Here is a 16,851-nt window from a genome sequence, read left to right on the forward strand (position 1 = left end):
CATTTGTGTCACTAGTATCACTCTATTATTTTGTTGTTGCCCGTGAATGGGTGACTCAATAAATTATTTAATACCCACGTCAGGATGGACCGATCTACCGTATGAAGCAATATTTGTTTGGTCTCGGTTATAAATTTAAATTATTTACACACATGCAAAAGAAAAAAAGTAGAAAGAATGAACCAATATTTTTTTATTTTATTTTTATGGGGGTGTTTGTTTGGGAGATAAAAAATATATTCCTGGGTATAAGGGCATTAAATATGATATTCCTATGTTTGGTAGAAGGGAACAAAAATAATATACCCAGGAATAAATGATTCCCAGGAATCTTATTTACCCGTTGACTCTCTATTTTTATTCCCGGGGGTGGGGGGCTGGAATCTTCAATTCCTGAGAATGAAATCTCCACATTCATGACGAAAACCCACCCATACCCCTATTTTACCCACGCTTCTTCCCTCCTAATTTTTCCCACGCGTTTTCTAAATTAATAGAAACCCACATATATATAAACCCCTCTTTGCTCTCTCTTTTCACTCATCTGGATCCAGATCCATCCATAACAGGTTTGTGTCTTATGTTTTGTTTTGTTTTTTGCGTTTTTTTAACTGCTGGACAGATTCTCGGCCTGCCAGGCTGCTGTACCAGCGGAGCTGGGCCGCGCAAATGCGAGTTTCGGTGACTGACATTCGAGCGGGCATCCACCATTCTGTTGCTGTTGCATGTCAAAGGTGTTGGGCAGTCTGCCAACCTTCAATTAAATGGCGTGTAACAACTTGAAACAGGGTACTCTTGTTATGTATTAAAAAACAAGTATATACCCTGACCAATACCTTTGTTGACTCGCATAATTTACTTTGCTTGATTAAAAATAACATGAAAAATATTATTTTTCATCAATTTAATGTAAAAGGGTATTTTAATAATTTTGACATTTATTCCTGGGATTATACATTTTAAACCAAACATATTTTTAGTATTCCCAGGAATTTAGAAAGAAAGTTCCAAGGAATTCAAATTGGTAACCAAACACTTTTTTAAAATATTCCTAGGAATATAATTCCAAGGAATATATTCCTGGGAAAATTATTCCAGGGAATAATTTTTGCATCTGTGAAACAAACGGCCCCTATATTATTGAAATAAGTGCCCTAAAGGCATTTGTTAGCATTCTCCTTAAAATAATTATATGATGTGTATTTTGATTGTGCACTTAAATGATTTGAATTTGTGGTTGTGACTATATAAAAATTATTCGACGGCATGATCAACAGACCGTGTGAACAATTGAAATATATTAAATAATCATGTTCAGACATCCCTTACTTGTAGAGGTGTCAAATGGACTGGACAACCCAGTTCGGCTTAAGAGTTTTGACTACATAAATGAACCAGTCTGACCAAGCCCATTTGTAATTGGGCCGCATAAAATATAATTGAATGGATATAGAAGTATAAATATTTTTTACATTACCATTAAATACTAATTAAACTCTAGATTTATTTCTTCAATTGAATCAAATTAATACTACATCCGTCCATAATTATAGGATCCTTTTGAAAAATAACAGGAATTAAGAAAATTAAAAGTGATAATAAATTTGTTTTTAATTACAATTGTTTTTACAAATTTGTCTTTTAAGAGTGGGTTAGTCCGTTAATGTATGTTTACAATGTAGTATTTAATGATGATTGAAGAAAAAGATATACAATAAATAGGGGTATGGTGGTAAAGAATTAATTAATATATTTGGAAATAGCAAAGAGATTTTTATAAAAAGAGACAAAAAAATTCTCAAAAGGGTCCTATAATTAGGGACAGAGACAGTAGTTTATAAACTTTAGAATTTTAAAACTTTGAACTAAATTTATGCATTTTTATTAAGTTGACTTATTTCAATATATTTTATTAATAAATTTTTAAAGTAGTTGATAATGTTTTTAAAAAATATAGCGTTTTTTAACAAAAATAAAATAAAAGTATAGATAGTAGGTCGGTCCGAAGTCCGATAGGTTAGCCTGACTCGGCCCCATTTTCATATGGATCAAATGAGCTAAGGTAAAAAAAAATACGAGAGTATTTTTAGTTAGGTTTGTGGTTCGGCCCAAAATGTGTCATTTTTTATGTCTCTACTTACTAGCCATCTCACCATTAACAACGATTTGTCAACTAAACAATGTCATCTTCTTTTCTATTAAAGTTAACCCGGAAGCCCTAATTTTAACCTAAACTATATTGCATAAATTTACTGTTTTAACCCTAATGCTTAATTCCTTTGTTTAATCCTATTAACCCTATTTCTTGGTTGAAACAAATTGAACCTAATCTCCTATTTTCTTGAATAAAACAAATTGGCCCTATTTCTTCAACAAAACAAATCGCTTTATTTCTTGCTTTAAAAAAGAAACAACAACTCAAGTTGGGATACTCTACTTGACCTAGAAGAGAAATAACGGAAAGAAGAACTTGCCTTTTTGAGAACTTATTGTCGGAACTCGGAAGCAATGGTGATCTGCTAAGTTTATGGCGAGTTCGATTGATTATGAGCTGCTAAGTTCGATTGAGTAAGAGTTCGATTGATTATGAGTTGCGAAGTTCCATTGAGTAACAGGCAACAAATCCTTCTTCTCATGGCGGTAGGGATGAGAGATTTTGCTTACAACAAATTAATGGCATGATCATAGGAAAGAGATTTTAGTTTCTAGGTTTAGTAAGAACAATGGGATGAGAAATGATGAGGTAGAGTTGCATGTGAAGATATGATGAGGGAGATAAAGATGTTGATAGGTTTTGGAATAGGAAAGTAATTTTTATGAGAGAGGTTGACTACAGCTATAAAATAAATGATAATTATATTTATTTGATACTTCCTAAATGTTGTTACTTGAGAGTTAAAACGATCTCTTTCCTGTGCAAACTAAAAAATAAAGAGAATATATGAATTTTTAATTCCAGCTATTTTTTATTCTTTTTTTTTTTTGTCTTTGAAAATTGATCTTTAAACTTCATTATTTGAAAAAATCGATTATTTATACTTTAACTATTTTTATTAAACTTAATGTCTACTAAAAATACAATCTTATTTCTTCTTAATTTTTTAACACGTGATCAAAATTATATCTTTTTGTGTCTTTTGCTCCAACTTCCCTCTATTTTTGCTTTCTTAAAAACAAATTAAAACAAACTCACTCGATAGAATTCACTAACTTAATCTTTTTTTAAAGAAAAAACAAGCTTAATCTTAATAAATATATAAAGAGTTAAAAATAATTTACAATCTATTTTCTTTCTCTTTCTCTAATTATGAAGTTAATGACCGATAAAAACAAATTTTTGCCTCATCTTAATATTTTGACACCTCAACATATATTTATCTTTGTATGTCTTTTGTAACAAAATATCCTATTTCGCTGAGGGAGAAAATAACTTTCAAAAGATTGATGTGATTTTATAACAAAAAATTCATTTTATATTGATATATCTATACAATCTAAAATATTTGAATACCGGACAAATTACTCTTAAAAAAAAAAATCATCGGCAAATTATAATAACCTCCCTTAAGATCTTCTTAAATACTAACCTTCCTTAAGGTCTTCTTAATTGAAAAGCACTTCCCCTATAATATAACACGGTTTAAACTTCGTTCATTCTATTTTTTTTAGCAATTAACTTCTCCATACGAGTATAAACTCACTTAATTTTTCGACCATTTTTTCTTTCCATTTTTCACTTTAGTGATTTTCTCAACTTATTGTTCCTCAATTAAGGTGATTTAATTTTTAAACTCTAATATAATAAAACGGATATATCAAAGATTATTTTCTTTTCATTGATCAACTGCAATGTCCATCCACTAAAATTCTTCTCATTTCTATATTCTCTCCTGATCTCTTATGTAATTGCCGATGTTTGATTCTATTTGGCGGTATGAACAAATGTTGTTATTGTTTCTTCATTGCGAGAAAAAAACTCATTTAAACATAATTGTGAAAAGAGAAATTAGATACAAACAAACCAAAATGACTGAAATTAAATTGTATATTTACAAAGTTATTGAAATGGAAAAAATGTGGGAAGATTGATGTGTTGGAAAATTAGAAGGCGTGCTTGTGTTATTTAAGAAAATCTCAAGGGATGTCAATGTAATTTACCCTTTTATCATTAATGTTGACTTTATCATTAGTTTTTTCTTATTTTTTCAATTCATATAGCATTGCAATGCGCTTTGATGCATACCCCCGCTTCAAATTAGCTCGTGCGGAGAGCACGGGTTTGTTGCTAGTTGATATAAATAATGTGATTGATGTCACTTTCAGTTAGCCCCCAAAACTTTGCATAAAGGGTGATTCACTGTCAATTAAAATTTCTGAAGATTTATACCAAGTAGGGTTGGAAAAATACAAGAACGAATTGCATGGTAGATTTAAGTTGTAAAGGAGGATATGCCACCATGGTCGTATCTGAGGTAGGATAAAGAGAACGACTGTACTAGACTTCAAAAAATAAGTTCAAAAAAATACAAAAATAATACTTAAAAGTTTAGTTCTTTGTTGGCACATATCTAGAAATGCTTGTAGAAATTGTTTTGTATGAGCATTTAAATATTAAATAAAAAATCATAATTTTATACGAAGTTTGATATTTTTATTAGATTATTTCTTAGCGTAATAAAAACCATCATTTTCAAGTAAATTATTTTCACACTTTAGAAATTCAATTTTTTTATATGCTTATTATTTAAGACTCAAATTGTAGATTTACCCTTAGGACACCAAAATCTTAGAAACGAACATGTATGTCACTCAAGTCGGATGACCTTCAATTCAAATTAGCCAAATTATTGAAATCATTATGTCATTGAAAAAATGATACCACTAGGTAAGGGTTTTTACGAAATTTCATTTAGTTTCTAAAGAGGGTTTAAGAAGGACATGGATTATGGGAGCACAATCTTTGCATTTGGGTATCTTGTCTTTGCTTCGATGGACACCAGATTTCAGTTTAAGGAAACGAAGACAAACAAATGTAGAATGTTGTTATCTCCAGTTATACTTCCTTCAATTTGTGAGTAAGTAAAATTATGGCTTAATTACCTATTTTGTTTCTTTCACTGAATTACATAAAACATGTGACATGTCTAAAAGAAATTCAATTTGGCTATCAACATTGTTGAATGTGACTTAAACTTTCATGTTTGAATGGTGAAAAAATGGTTTGCTATTGTCCAATATGAAAGGCATATCCGGTGGTGAGGCGCAAGGCATACTCTGGGTGTTTTTATCACATTTCGGTTCTGTCCCACATGCCTTGCGCATGGAGCAACATGCAAGGCGCATCCTGGATATGCTAACTTGATGCAAGGTGCCTACATCAGGTACATCATCTATGATTTCCAGTTTTCTCATTCTTTTGTGATTAATCTTATGAAACTAAAGAAGATAGCTCTTAAGTATCTTAGAGGCTAAAAGTAGAGGGTCTTTGTGTGAGATTTTTAGGTTGGGCGGGAAACACATTGTAAATTTGAATGTTGGCAACAAGTTATGCAAGCTGAACTTTCTGCTCTTGAGACTCCTGGTACATGGAAAATTGTGGATTTACCATAAAATGTGAAACAAATAGGTTACAGATGGATTTATAAGATCAAACATTATGTTGATGGATCTATTGAGAGGTACAAAGCCAGACTTATTGCAAAAGGGTACAATATTTGATAGAAAGACTTGATTATTTTATCGCATACTCACCAGTTGATGTAATATTTTAGAAAAATAACAATATTGTATTTTGTTCTATTGTTTGCACATTTCACATTTGTGTCACTAGTGTTCAGTTTTGAAAATTTTACATCACTCTATTATTTTATTGTTGCCCGTGAATGGGTGACTCAAAAACTTATTTAAAACACACGTCAGGATGGACCGATCTATACCACATGAAGCAATTTTATTTATTTATTTTAAACAATGTACCTTTTGGACATTGTGTGGTCACAAATTCTTCAAAAATAAAATTTAAATTATTTACACATATGCAAATGAAAAAATTAGAAAAAAAAGAAGCGATATCTTTTATTATCATTTTTTTGAAGAGACTAAAATGAATTATATTACCACCACGAAAGTCTTCCTAGCACAAGGGATGTCAAGGAATAAAAACCTCAAAGTCAAACAAAATAATAAATTACAACAAGGCAAAAGCCATCACCACAAAACAACCTGAAACAACACAACAATTATCCTATGCCTAGTAAAGTGAACGAACTAAGCCACCAACCATGATAGTTAAAATGAAGAGTAGCATACTTCGCCTTCAACCACTTGAATGTTAGCAACTTAATCCTATCCACCACCTGCATAATGGCGCTATCATTAGCATTAAAAATTATGTTGTTTCTTTCCTTCCATATTTCCCACATAGTCGCAAACCAAATCACCTGAAGAATAGATTGCCTCGACTTAGAGCCACCGCTTAAAAAACTGAATTGAATAAAATGCCCCGAAACATCTAAAGGCATCGCTGTAGCTATACCAATCCATTGATATATATAATTCCAAACCGATCCAAAAAGACTACAATGTAAGAATAAATGGTTTTATGTTTCAACAAAACCGCATCCACCAACACAAATTTGAGCGTCAAAATCTAAAACATGACGCCTATGAAGATTAACCTTTGTAGGAAGCCGGTCACGAAATACACGCCACGCAAAAAGCACCACCTTCAAAGGGACATCCTTATGCCAAAAAGAAGGCAAACGCACCACATTATCAACATGAACCTGCGCCATGAGAGTAGTGTCTGCACTTTTTACTGTATAACAGGAAGTAGGATCCGCGTTCCACTTCCAAAAATCCTTTATGTGAACCTGAAAAGAAACATTTTGAAGTAAAAGCCTAAGCTCCCCTACCGACTCTTCCTCCCAAGCCCACAGCCTACGCCTCCACCTCCACGCCCCACCCTCCTCCTCCCACCCTAACGCTCTCATCGCTGCAACAGACTCCTCCTTTAGAAGCGACAACTCATACAACCTACTAAATCTATCCCGAAGCGACACTCGCTTCACCCAAACATCCGTCCAAAACAAGACACTAGACCCATCACCCAAAGAACGACTAATATTATTATTAAACCAGCCCTCAGATCGCAAGGCCACTATACTTCGCCACCACGCGGAACCATCACGACCTCCACTACACAAGTGACCGCCCTCCAAACCATTTCGCGCCGCTAACACCCTAAACCACAGACTATCCCTATCCACCAACACCACTTCCCTAATAATGCTAAATTAAATTCTTTAATTCTCCTAACCCCCAAACCTCCAACTTCCTGACTCCGACAAACAGAATTCCAATCAACCCAAATAATTTTCCTGTGGTCTGCACTCCCCCCCCCCAAAAAAAATTATTTAAAATAGATTCAATAGAAGAAACAATACCTGACGGAGCCTTGAAAAAAGAAAGAGCATAAACAGGCAGGGACGATAGGACGGACTTCAGTAGAACCAACCGGCCACCCAAAGACAAGTGTTTCGACTTCCAACCCAACAATCTAGACTTAAGACGGAATGATTTATATTTTGTATATGTACCTAAATGATTTGAATTCGTGGTTGTGACCACACAAAACTTATCCGACAGAATGATCAATAGACTATGTAGACAATTGAAATATATTAAATAATCATTTTCGGATATCCCTTACTTTGTAGAGGTGTCAAATGAATTGATCCGACTCAGTCCGGACTGAGAGGTCCGACTACATAATTTGGTCAGAACGACCCAACCCATTTGTAACTGGACCGCATATTATAGAGCCCGACCTGATCTATAGGTCATGGACCAACCCGACCCGTTTATTTATTTATTCACTTTTTTTTCTTTCTTTTTTTTTATGTATTTTTTATATATTAGTTACCCACAACAATCTTTTTTCTCAAATATGATTGGATGAACATAGAAATGCAAATAATTTTTACATTAACATTAAATACTAATTAAACTTGAGATTTATTCCTTCAATTGATTCAATTAATAATTTATAAACTTTAGAATTTTAAATCTTTGAGCTAAATTTATCCGATTTTATTAAGTTTACTTATTTAATTTTTTTTTTTATTAATGACTATTAAAGCAGTTGATAAAGTCTTAAAAAATATAGCGTTTTTAACAAAAATCAAATGGAAATATTGATAGTGGACCGGTCCGAAGCCTGATAGGTTAGCCCGACTCGGCCTATTTTTATATGAAAATTACTCTTCTTCCTTTTAAAATTGTTTATTCTCTTAAGATCGGTTGACCCGACTGAAAATGTGATTGAATCGATTTTAAAAGTGTTAGCAAGAGTTAACTACCGCTGAAAAATACCTAACGTGAGTTAACTTCCGCTTATATAAGAGAATGATCAATTTTGAAAGGAATAAGAGCAATTTTCTTTTTATATGGGTCAAATGAGTTACGGTCAAAAAAGTCCGAAAAATGCTCTTCTCTCAAAAAGATTTGCTCACTTCCAACCAAACTTACAAAAATACTCCACATAAGTTAAGTCACACATATATTAAACTCAGCATGACTTAACTCACGTTAAAAATTTAAACTGAACTGCAACATAAATTAACTCACCTTAGTTTTCTTTCTCAAGTTTCACATGAAAATCTTGCTCCTGCTAAGATGCTTATTTAATTATTTAATATATTGCTGTTGATATGATTGTGTGTACCTGTCGCAGTAATGCAAAGTAGAAGGTATCCAGCATGACCCATACCATGATGCTAGCAGCAGTACACACGTGTGTTGTTAGGACAGCAAGAGATGCAATGGTCCATACACCCATTTAAACCATTATAAGCATTGGAGGAGCAAGATTTTCATGTGAAAATTGAGAAAGAAAACCAGCGTCAGTTAACTTACGATGGGATTTAGTGTGAGTTTTTAGCATGGCTTAAGTCACGTAGGTTGTATTCCAGTATGATTTAAGTAAGTTGGGTTTAACACTTGCGTGATTTAACTCACGCGAGGATATTTTCAAAAATTTGGTTGAGAATAAACAAATCTTGTTGAAAAAAGAGCATTTTTCAAAAAGTCCGAATGCATTTTGGGCCGTCTTTTTTAGATCCAGCCCAAAATGTGTTAGTTTTTGCAATCTCTACCTACTTGCCATCTCACTATTAACAACGATTTATCAACTAAACTAAACAATGCCATTTTTTATACATGCACTAAATAATGTGATTGATGTCACTGTCACACAACCCCCAAAACTTTGCATAAAGGGGGATTCATTGTCAATAAAAATTCCTAGGATTTATACCAACCAGGGTTGGAAAAATACAAAAACAAACTGCATGGTAGATTTACGCTGCAAAGAGGGATATGCCATGGCCGTATCTTAGGCAGGGCAAAGAGGACGATCATACTAGTTCTCACATAATAACTTCAAATTTAGATCTCAAAATTCAAAAATAATATTTAAATATTTAGTTCTTTGTTGGCACATATCTAAAAATGCTCATAGAAATTGTTTTGTATGAGTAATTAATATTAAATAAAAAATTTCAATATTTTATATGAAGTCCAATGTTTTATTAGATTATTTCTTAGCGTAATAAAAACTATTATTTTCAAGCAAATTTTTTTCACATTTTAGAAATTCAATTTTTTGTATATATTTATTAATTATGATCCAAATTGTAGGTTTATCTTTAAACCACCAAAATCTTAGAAACGGGCTTGTATGCATCTCAAGTCGGACGACCTTCAATTCAAATTAGTCAAATTATAGAAACCATTATGCCGTTGAAAAGAGGCTTTAAGAAGGACCTGAATTCTGAGAGCACAGACTTTATATTTGGGTATCTTGTGTTTGCTTCAGTGGACACCACACTTCAATCTATGGAAACAAAGACAAACAAATGTACAATGTTGTTATCACCAATTATATTTCCTTCAATTTGCAAAGAAGTAAAATCATGGCTTAATTACATATTTAGTTCCTTTCACTGAATTACATAAAACATTTGACATGTCTTAAAGAAATCCAATTTGGCTATCAACATTGTTGAATGTGACTTAAACTTTCATGTTTGAATGGTGAAAAAATGGTTTGTTATTGTCCAATATGCAAGGCATATGCGGTGGTGAGGCGCAAGGAGCATCCTGGATCTGCTGACTGTGCGCAAGGTGTCTGCATCAAGTCCAATATCTATGGAATTTCAGTTTTCTCATCCTTTTGTGGTTGTGAAACTAAACAAGATAGCTTTTAAGAATCTTAGAGACTAACAGTTGAGTTGAGGGTTTTAAGTAAGATTTTTAGGTTGTGAAACTCATTATAAATATTTTGGAGATTAAAAGTAGTTGAGTCTCTTGATCACAAAAAGATATAGAAAAATGGGTAAAAATTAGATTGTTCATAGAGAACTTGTTCAAGCTAATTTTTTATAACTTATTTTTATCATTTGTAAGAATTAAACTCATTTATTGGGAATTGGAGAGTTGCATTTTCCCATATGTAGGTTATTATTGTTGGACCAAACTGAAAACCAAATCTTGATGTGTTTATTTCTCTACTCTCTTTATTTTGTTGTTGTTGCTTTGATTGTGGATTTTCTTTACGCTTTTTTGTTACATCGACAATTATAAAAAATTAACAATCTATTGAAACTCATTTCAAGCGCTCTAAGTGTTTAAGAACAATTTATGTTGAGTGATTAAACACATTTTTTTTTGTAATAGCTGTATATATCTATCAAATGAAGACAAATTCTTTGTATTTTTTTCTTTTTATTTATTATATTTACTTTTTGCTTAAAAAAAACGAAGAGAAATTCAACATGCAGGTTGTGTGGTGTCATTGTTGAAAAATTGTGAAGTATAGGTTTCAAGTTGAATATTAAAAAATCCTTAAAAAGTTAGATGTATCATCGATAATTTGGATTATAGATGGATGATACGATGGATACATACTCAACCAAATTGTTTTCGTAAGCTGAGTTTTTTGTATATATATATTACAACTGACTAGTAGTATGTTTTATGCGGAGTTAATAGACTTAAGAGAAGGTGTCAATCTTGACCAACAGGGGCTACTTCTAATTCAACAATAATGGAATATTATTAAATTTGGTCACCAAAACACACAGAGAGTAGTAGATAGATGGAAGTTGGTGGCAATCCAAATTAGTCCTATAAATATCAAACAAAGTATAGTTTATTCATAACACACTCACTACTACTTTGGTAACTTACTCAGAACAAGAAAAAACAGACACACATAAACACACTTGTTTTTTTACTAAAGTTATTTTTTCTTCCAATGGCAACTGAAAACAAAATCCTGATCCTAGGACCAACAGGAGCTATTGGAAGACACATAGTTTGGGCAAGTATTAAAGCAGGAAATCCAACATATGCTTTGGTTAGAAAAACACCTGGCAATGTTAACAAGCCAAAGCTTATTACAGCTGCTAATCCTGAAACCAAGGAAGAGCTTATTGATAATTACCAATCTTTAGGAGTTATTCTACTTGAAGTAAGTGATTTCAATTTCTGAAATAATTTTATATTTTATACTAATTAAATTTTTCTAATCAATATGTCTTTGACTCTGCAGGGTGATATAAATGATCATGAAACTCTTGTTAAGGCAATCAAGCAAGTTGATATTGTGATTTGTGCTGCTGGTAGACTACTAATTGAGGATCAGGTCAAGATTATTAAAGCAATTAAAGAAGCTGGAAACGTTAAGGTGAGCAAATTTGTCACTACACCACACTAAATAAGTTCAAATAAGTCAATCTAAATAAACTATTAAGTAATAGCTCCTTTGCTGGTTAGATTTCGGCTTGTTATATTGAATGTTGGTACTAAATTTCTTGTGTCTACAGAAATTTTTCCCATCCGAATTTGGGCTAGACGTGGACCGTCACGAGGCAGTTGAGCCAGTTAGACAAGTTTTTGAAGAAAAAGCGAGTATCCGAAGAGTAATTGAAGCTGAAGGAGTTCCTTACACTTACCTTTGTTGCCACGCCTTTACCGGTTACTTCTTACGTAACTTGGCTCAACTCGACGTCACTGATCCTCCTCGGGATAAAGTTGTCATTCTTGGAGATGGAAATGTGAAAGGTAGCAAACTTATTCACAAAACAGTTTTAGTACTAGTATTCTACTAAACATACATCATTCAATTGTTTCAACATTTGCCTTAATTTTTTTTTTTCAGGAGCTTATGTCACTGAGGCTGATGTTGGGACTTTTACCATTAAAGCAGCAAATGATCCCAACACATTGAACAAAGCTGTCCATATAAGACTCCCCAAAAATTATTTGACCCAAAATGAGGTTATTGCTCTTTGGGAGAAAAAGATCGGAAAGACTCTTGAGAAAACTTATGTTTCAGAGGAACAAGTTCTCAAGGATATTCAAGGTCAGTAAAATAAACGCTTGACAAATATTGTTAAGAATTTTCACACCGTTAATCATAGTTGATAAATCGTTAAAAATATTTGATTTTAATTATATCTATTTTAATAGCGTACAATATCTGACGGTGCATCAAAATTAATCTTTGAGTGTTTATGAGTGACATGTATGTCATTTTACAACAATTTTGTAAAATTAATCATGAAATATGTTACTTGCTATGCAGAATCTTCATTTCCTCATAACTACTTGTTGGCATTGTATCATTCACAACAAATAAAAGGAGATGCAGTTTATGAGATTGATCCAACCAAAGATATTGAAGCTTCTGAAGCCTATCCTGATGTCACATACACCACTGCTGATGAATATTTGAATCAATTTGTCTAAGTTTGTCTTCCTGGGAATGTTCAAAAAGACAAAGATGATTTCTTTTTAATAGTTTCACAGACTGTGTCACATCTGTGTATGTTTCTTGTGTTTGTTTAGTTTTGTTCTCATTAAATCCCTCCCAATTGATGTAATATTTTGCAAAATTAAAATAATATTGTATTCTGTTCCACTGGTTGCACATCTTTGTCTCTTTGTTCAAAGTTTTACATCACTCTTCTATTATTTGTGGCTGCTCATTTTCTGCGTTATTGTAAAGGGCTAACTCCAAAAATAATCAAACGCACGCAAAATGGACTCACACTATGATCAATTCACTAATTAATTAGACAAGTAGAAATATAATAAGAACTAAAAAAATAAATAAGAACAAAAGAAATAGAAATATTAGGAATTTGTTTATATATATGCATTGACAATGTAAAAATATTTTTACACTCACCAAATCACAACTTTTAGATCAATAGAAGCATTTGACTTTTATCTTAACCACATTTAAAGTCACACACATAATATTTTTTTTTTTGTTACATGAGAGAAGGGAAAAAAAAACAAAAGAAAGAAGAAAAAAAAAAAAAAAAGCAAAGAAAAACTACGTCCTAATAAAGGACACTCCAATAGCATCAGCTAGTAAAGCTGAGGATAGACATGATAATGGTTGGTGTATCTGAGGTTTGAATCTCGACCCCTACATATATTATGCAATATCTCTACCAATTGAGTTAAATTCGGGGACAAAGAGACCAATGCATTTAATACACAACTTTTCATTAAAAACTTACTATTTAAAGTGCTTAAAGAGTGCCCCGGAGTGCCCCGGAGGCACTCTTTAACAAGACCTATACTTTAATATTATCACTAATTCATTCACTATAAGATCAACTTGGTCCATCAAAATTTCCTTCCGTACTTCTTCATTACATGTTCCTTACCTAAAGATTATTAATATTGTCCAACATTGTCTTCCAAACATCTTCTCAACCATTGTTATTTGTAAGTCTTGGAATGCTTTTCTGTTCTTTTAACAAATGTTGTTTACGTAATATTGTTACAGACAGTGGTTTGACATTTGGTAAAAGTAGTTGAGTTTTCAATCAAGTAGAAACCAATTCTGCTAATAAATTACTAACTACAAAATTAGTCACCATAATTTTCTAGTTATAGGCAAACTAGTCATTTACAGTTTAACAATAGAAAAATTCCACGAATATTTTCTGGTATAATGGCATCTATGATGTGGTGCCCGTGTGGGAATGTCACATTCATTTTAACATATACTCATCATACTCTCCAAATGAAAAACTTATCCAAGGGTCTAGAATGAACATATTTGCCTTTTAGTGACTAAATGACTAATGAGGAGTGTTAGCAAGTCATCCTACAACTTCTCGTACCAATGACTAAATGAGAAGTTGTAAGATGATTTGCTAACACTCCTCTCCAGTGGCTGTATCATTTAACATTTTAAATAGTGACTAAATGATCGATGAGGAGTGTTAGCAATTTACCATTTTAACATTTATCTCCGGTGGGAAATCCTATTTAAAATGATACAGCCGTTTTGAAAATGGTGCATTTGATACCATTACCAACCAAAAATATACACTAATGCAAAGTTGCACCACAATATTAGACTGAGGTATGGACAAAAGACAGTAAAATAAAAAGGTGAATTTATCTAAGCCTATTTATAAAAAAGGTTAAAGTAGCAAAATAGAACGTTAATAACCAAGTTTGTAGTTTCCTTAGCAAATGCTGGCACCTGACAAAAATGAGCCGAAATTCCCATGTAATCTACACTGTCCGAACCATAAAGGAAAAGGACAATAACATATACTAATTGCCAAAAATATGAAAGACCAAAAGACACATTTTTTTCATCAAACATCGTTGTCATCATTATCATCACCAATGCATATCATTTAGAAACCATCGCATCTCTATTCTCAAAACCCTCTTTTTTATTATTTGGCATTGTCACAAACTTTTGTTTCTCAGAAGTTTCATTAGCTCATTTTGATTGCAATCAATCTCAAAACCATTCTCTCTAATGGAGAAGACTCAACTGGATAACCTATTTCCTCTAACTCCAAGTGCCGTATTCTCTACAAAGAAGGGACGTAGCGGATATGAACCATCAGACACAGAGACGGAGTGGCAAGACACTCCACGTCATGAACGAGGAAGAAAGAACAACATGACTTTGAGTCCAGAAGAAACAAAAGCTTTGTATCTAAGGAACAAAAGTCCTATGACACTCCACAAGAGACACCCTTCAAGGTTTGAATTTGAAGTCCCATCATCACCTTCAATAACAGGTTCAGTTCTTAACCAACCAAGAAGAAGACATCTCAGTAAATCACCCTATAGGCCACGCGTAGCACATGATAATCATTATGATGTTGATGGTAATGATGATGATGCTTCGTTAACAAACATAACAGGTGTGAACTCACGTAGAAATATGAGTCCTTTGCCAAGGCCTGACATTGGAAGAACATTGTCTCCTTATAACAGAAACCGTGAGCAAAGAGCACCTTATAATGAAAATAGGAAAGCAAGTTCAGGGCTTCTAGAAATGGATAGAGTGGGTACAAAATCAAACTACAAGAGAGCAGTGACTGCTCCAAGATTGAGAGACCAACAACAAACAGTGCAAAACACTGCGAGAACTCTGAAACAAAGGGAAAAATCTCCTTTCAAAACAGGTTTAGTTAAAGAAAGAGAAATCAATGAAATGATAGCAGAGGTGAAACTATCAAAAAACCCTACTGATGATTATTCATCAGCACTCGAAAGTACAGACTCAATTCAAACAGGTGATCTTTTCTTTTCTCGTGAATGCAATGCCTTGCAAGCGAAGAATTCTTCAATGCCAAAAAAAGTTCAACAATACGAGTATTTTAGCCCTAGACAAGTGATCACCACCATTAATCCCATTACCAACCCATGTGAAAGTGGTAAACACGGTATGAATATGAATATGCCAAGAAACTATTCAAGTAATGTGTTGTTGTCTCGAACATCGGCAGCCACATCAATCAGAAAGGGAAGTGGAACTGGGAAGCCTAGTGCTAACTCTAGTGTGAAAAGTGATGCTAGTACAAAGACAACCGAAAGCATGAGGAAATTCACATCCAACAGAAAAAAGAACCAGAAAGATGCATGGTTTGCTTGTATGATGAGAACAGGAAACTGTAGGATTTCAAGAAAATCGCCTGAACGCAGACCCATTGATGAAGCTTCATTGATCGAGAGGGCAATAATTGTGGAAAGCATTCCACAATTATGGGCAGATAAACATAAACCAGCTTCACTTGATGGCTTCATTTGCAACAAACAAGAAGCTCAACTACTCAAGGAATTAGTATGTTTGTGTGTTTTCCAAAGTTTTCTGAAATTTAAGGCAAATTTGTTATTAATTGTAAATTTTGAACTCGGTGTACCTTGTTTTTCAGGTGTCACAGGGCTCTTGTCCTCATATTTTACTCAAAGGACCCTCTGGTTCTGGGAAAAGAGACCTAGCAATGGCTTTTCTTAGAGAAATATATGGTGATGCATGTTGTAATGTATGTTTCTTCTCATAATTTTCCTTCTACTTATGTTCTGGATTCCTATGCTGACCTTACCAAACCCTTTTGCAGCTGTCACATGATTTACGACATTTCCCTATTCAGGTAGAGCTTCCCTATTTTCTTATAGGTTTTAGTTTAGTCAAAAATAAAAAATAAAAACATTATTTATCATCAATTCAAAAAAGTTGCATCTCCAATCCATTGCCATAATATTACAGTATTTGTTTTACTACAATGATAGGACAAAAGGACCATGAAAGTATCGGTTCCAATAACGTCCAGTTCTCATCATATGGAGGTCAATGTAAATTCAGAACCAAATGCTAAATATGCTTTGATGGGATTAATCAAAGAAATTAGCAATATATATGCAATTACCCCTGAAGTAAGTAATGTGAATTTCAAGTCAGATTATAAAGGTTAGTTGTCTAAATGCATGTTTATCTTTTTAAACAGATTTATC

The 16,851-nt window shown here is 33.0% G+C and overlaps 2 protein-coding genes across 2 annotated transcripts; both read left to right on the forward strand.

The window, feature by feature from the left end:
• The first annotated feature begins 11,119 nt into the window (after positions 1-11,119).
• Positions 11,120-12,994, forward strand: LOC11410094 (isoflavone reductase). Its single transcript, XM_003612005.3, has 5 exons — positions 11,120-11,533; positions 11,615-11,749; positions 11,889-12,126; positions 12,224-12,427; positions 12,650-12,994. Exons 1-5 carry the CDS (start codon positions 11,318-11,320, stop codon positions 12,811-12,813), a joined length of 957 nt encoding a protein of 318 aa, XP_003612053.1. The 5' UTR covers positions 11,120-11,317; the 3' UTR covers positions 12,814-12,994.
• A 1,602-nt stretch (positions 12,995-14,596) lies between these two features.
• LOC120575764 (uncharacterized) lies at positions 14,597-16,812 on the forward strand. The gene is made up of 4 exons (XM_039834627.1): positions 14,597-16,180; positions 16,272-16,382; positions 16,458-16,490; positions 16,630-16,812. The coding sequence occupies exons 1-4, from the start codon at positions 14,864-14,866 to the stop codon at positions 16,810-16,812; spliced, it is 1,644 nt and encodes a 547-aa protein (XP_039690561.1). The 5' UTR covers positions 14,597-14,863.
• The last annotated feature ends 39 nt before the right edge of the window (positions 16,813-16,851 follow it).

This window comes from Medicago truncatula, chromosome 5 (assembly GCF_003473485.1).
Source record: "Medicago truncatula cultivar Jemalong A17 chromosome 5, MtrunA17r5.0-ANR, whole genome shotgun sequence".
Lineage (NCBI taxonomy): Eukaryota > Viridiplantae > Streptophyta > Magnoliopsida > Fabales > Fabaceae > Medicago > Medicago truncatula.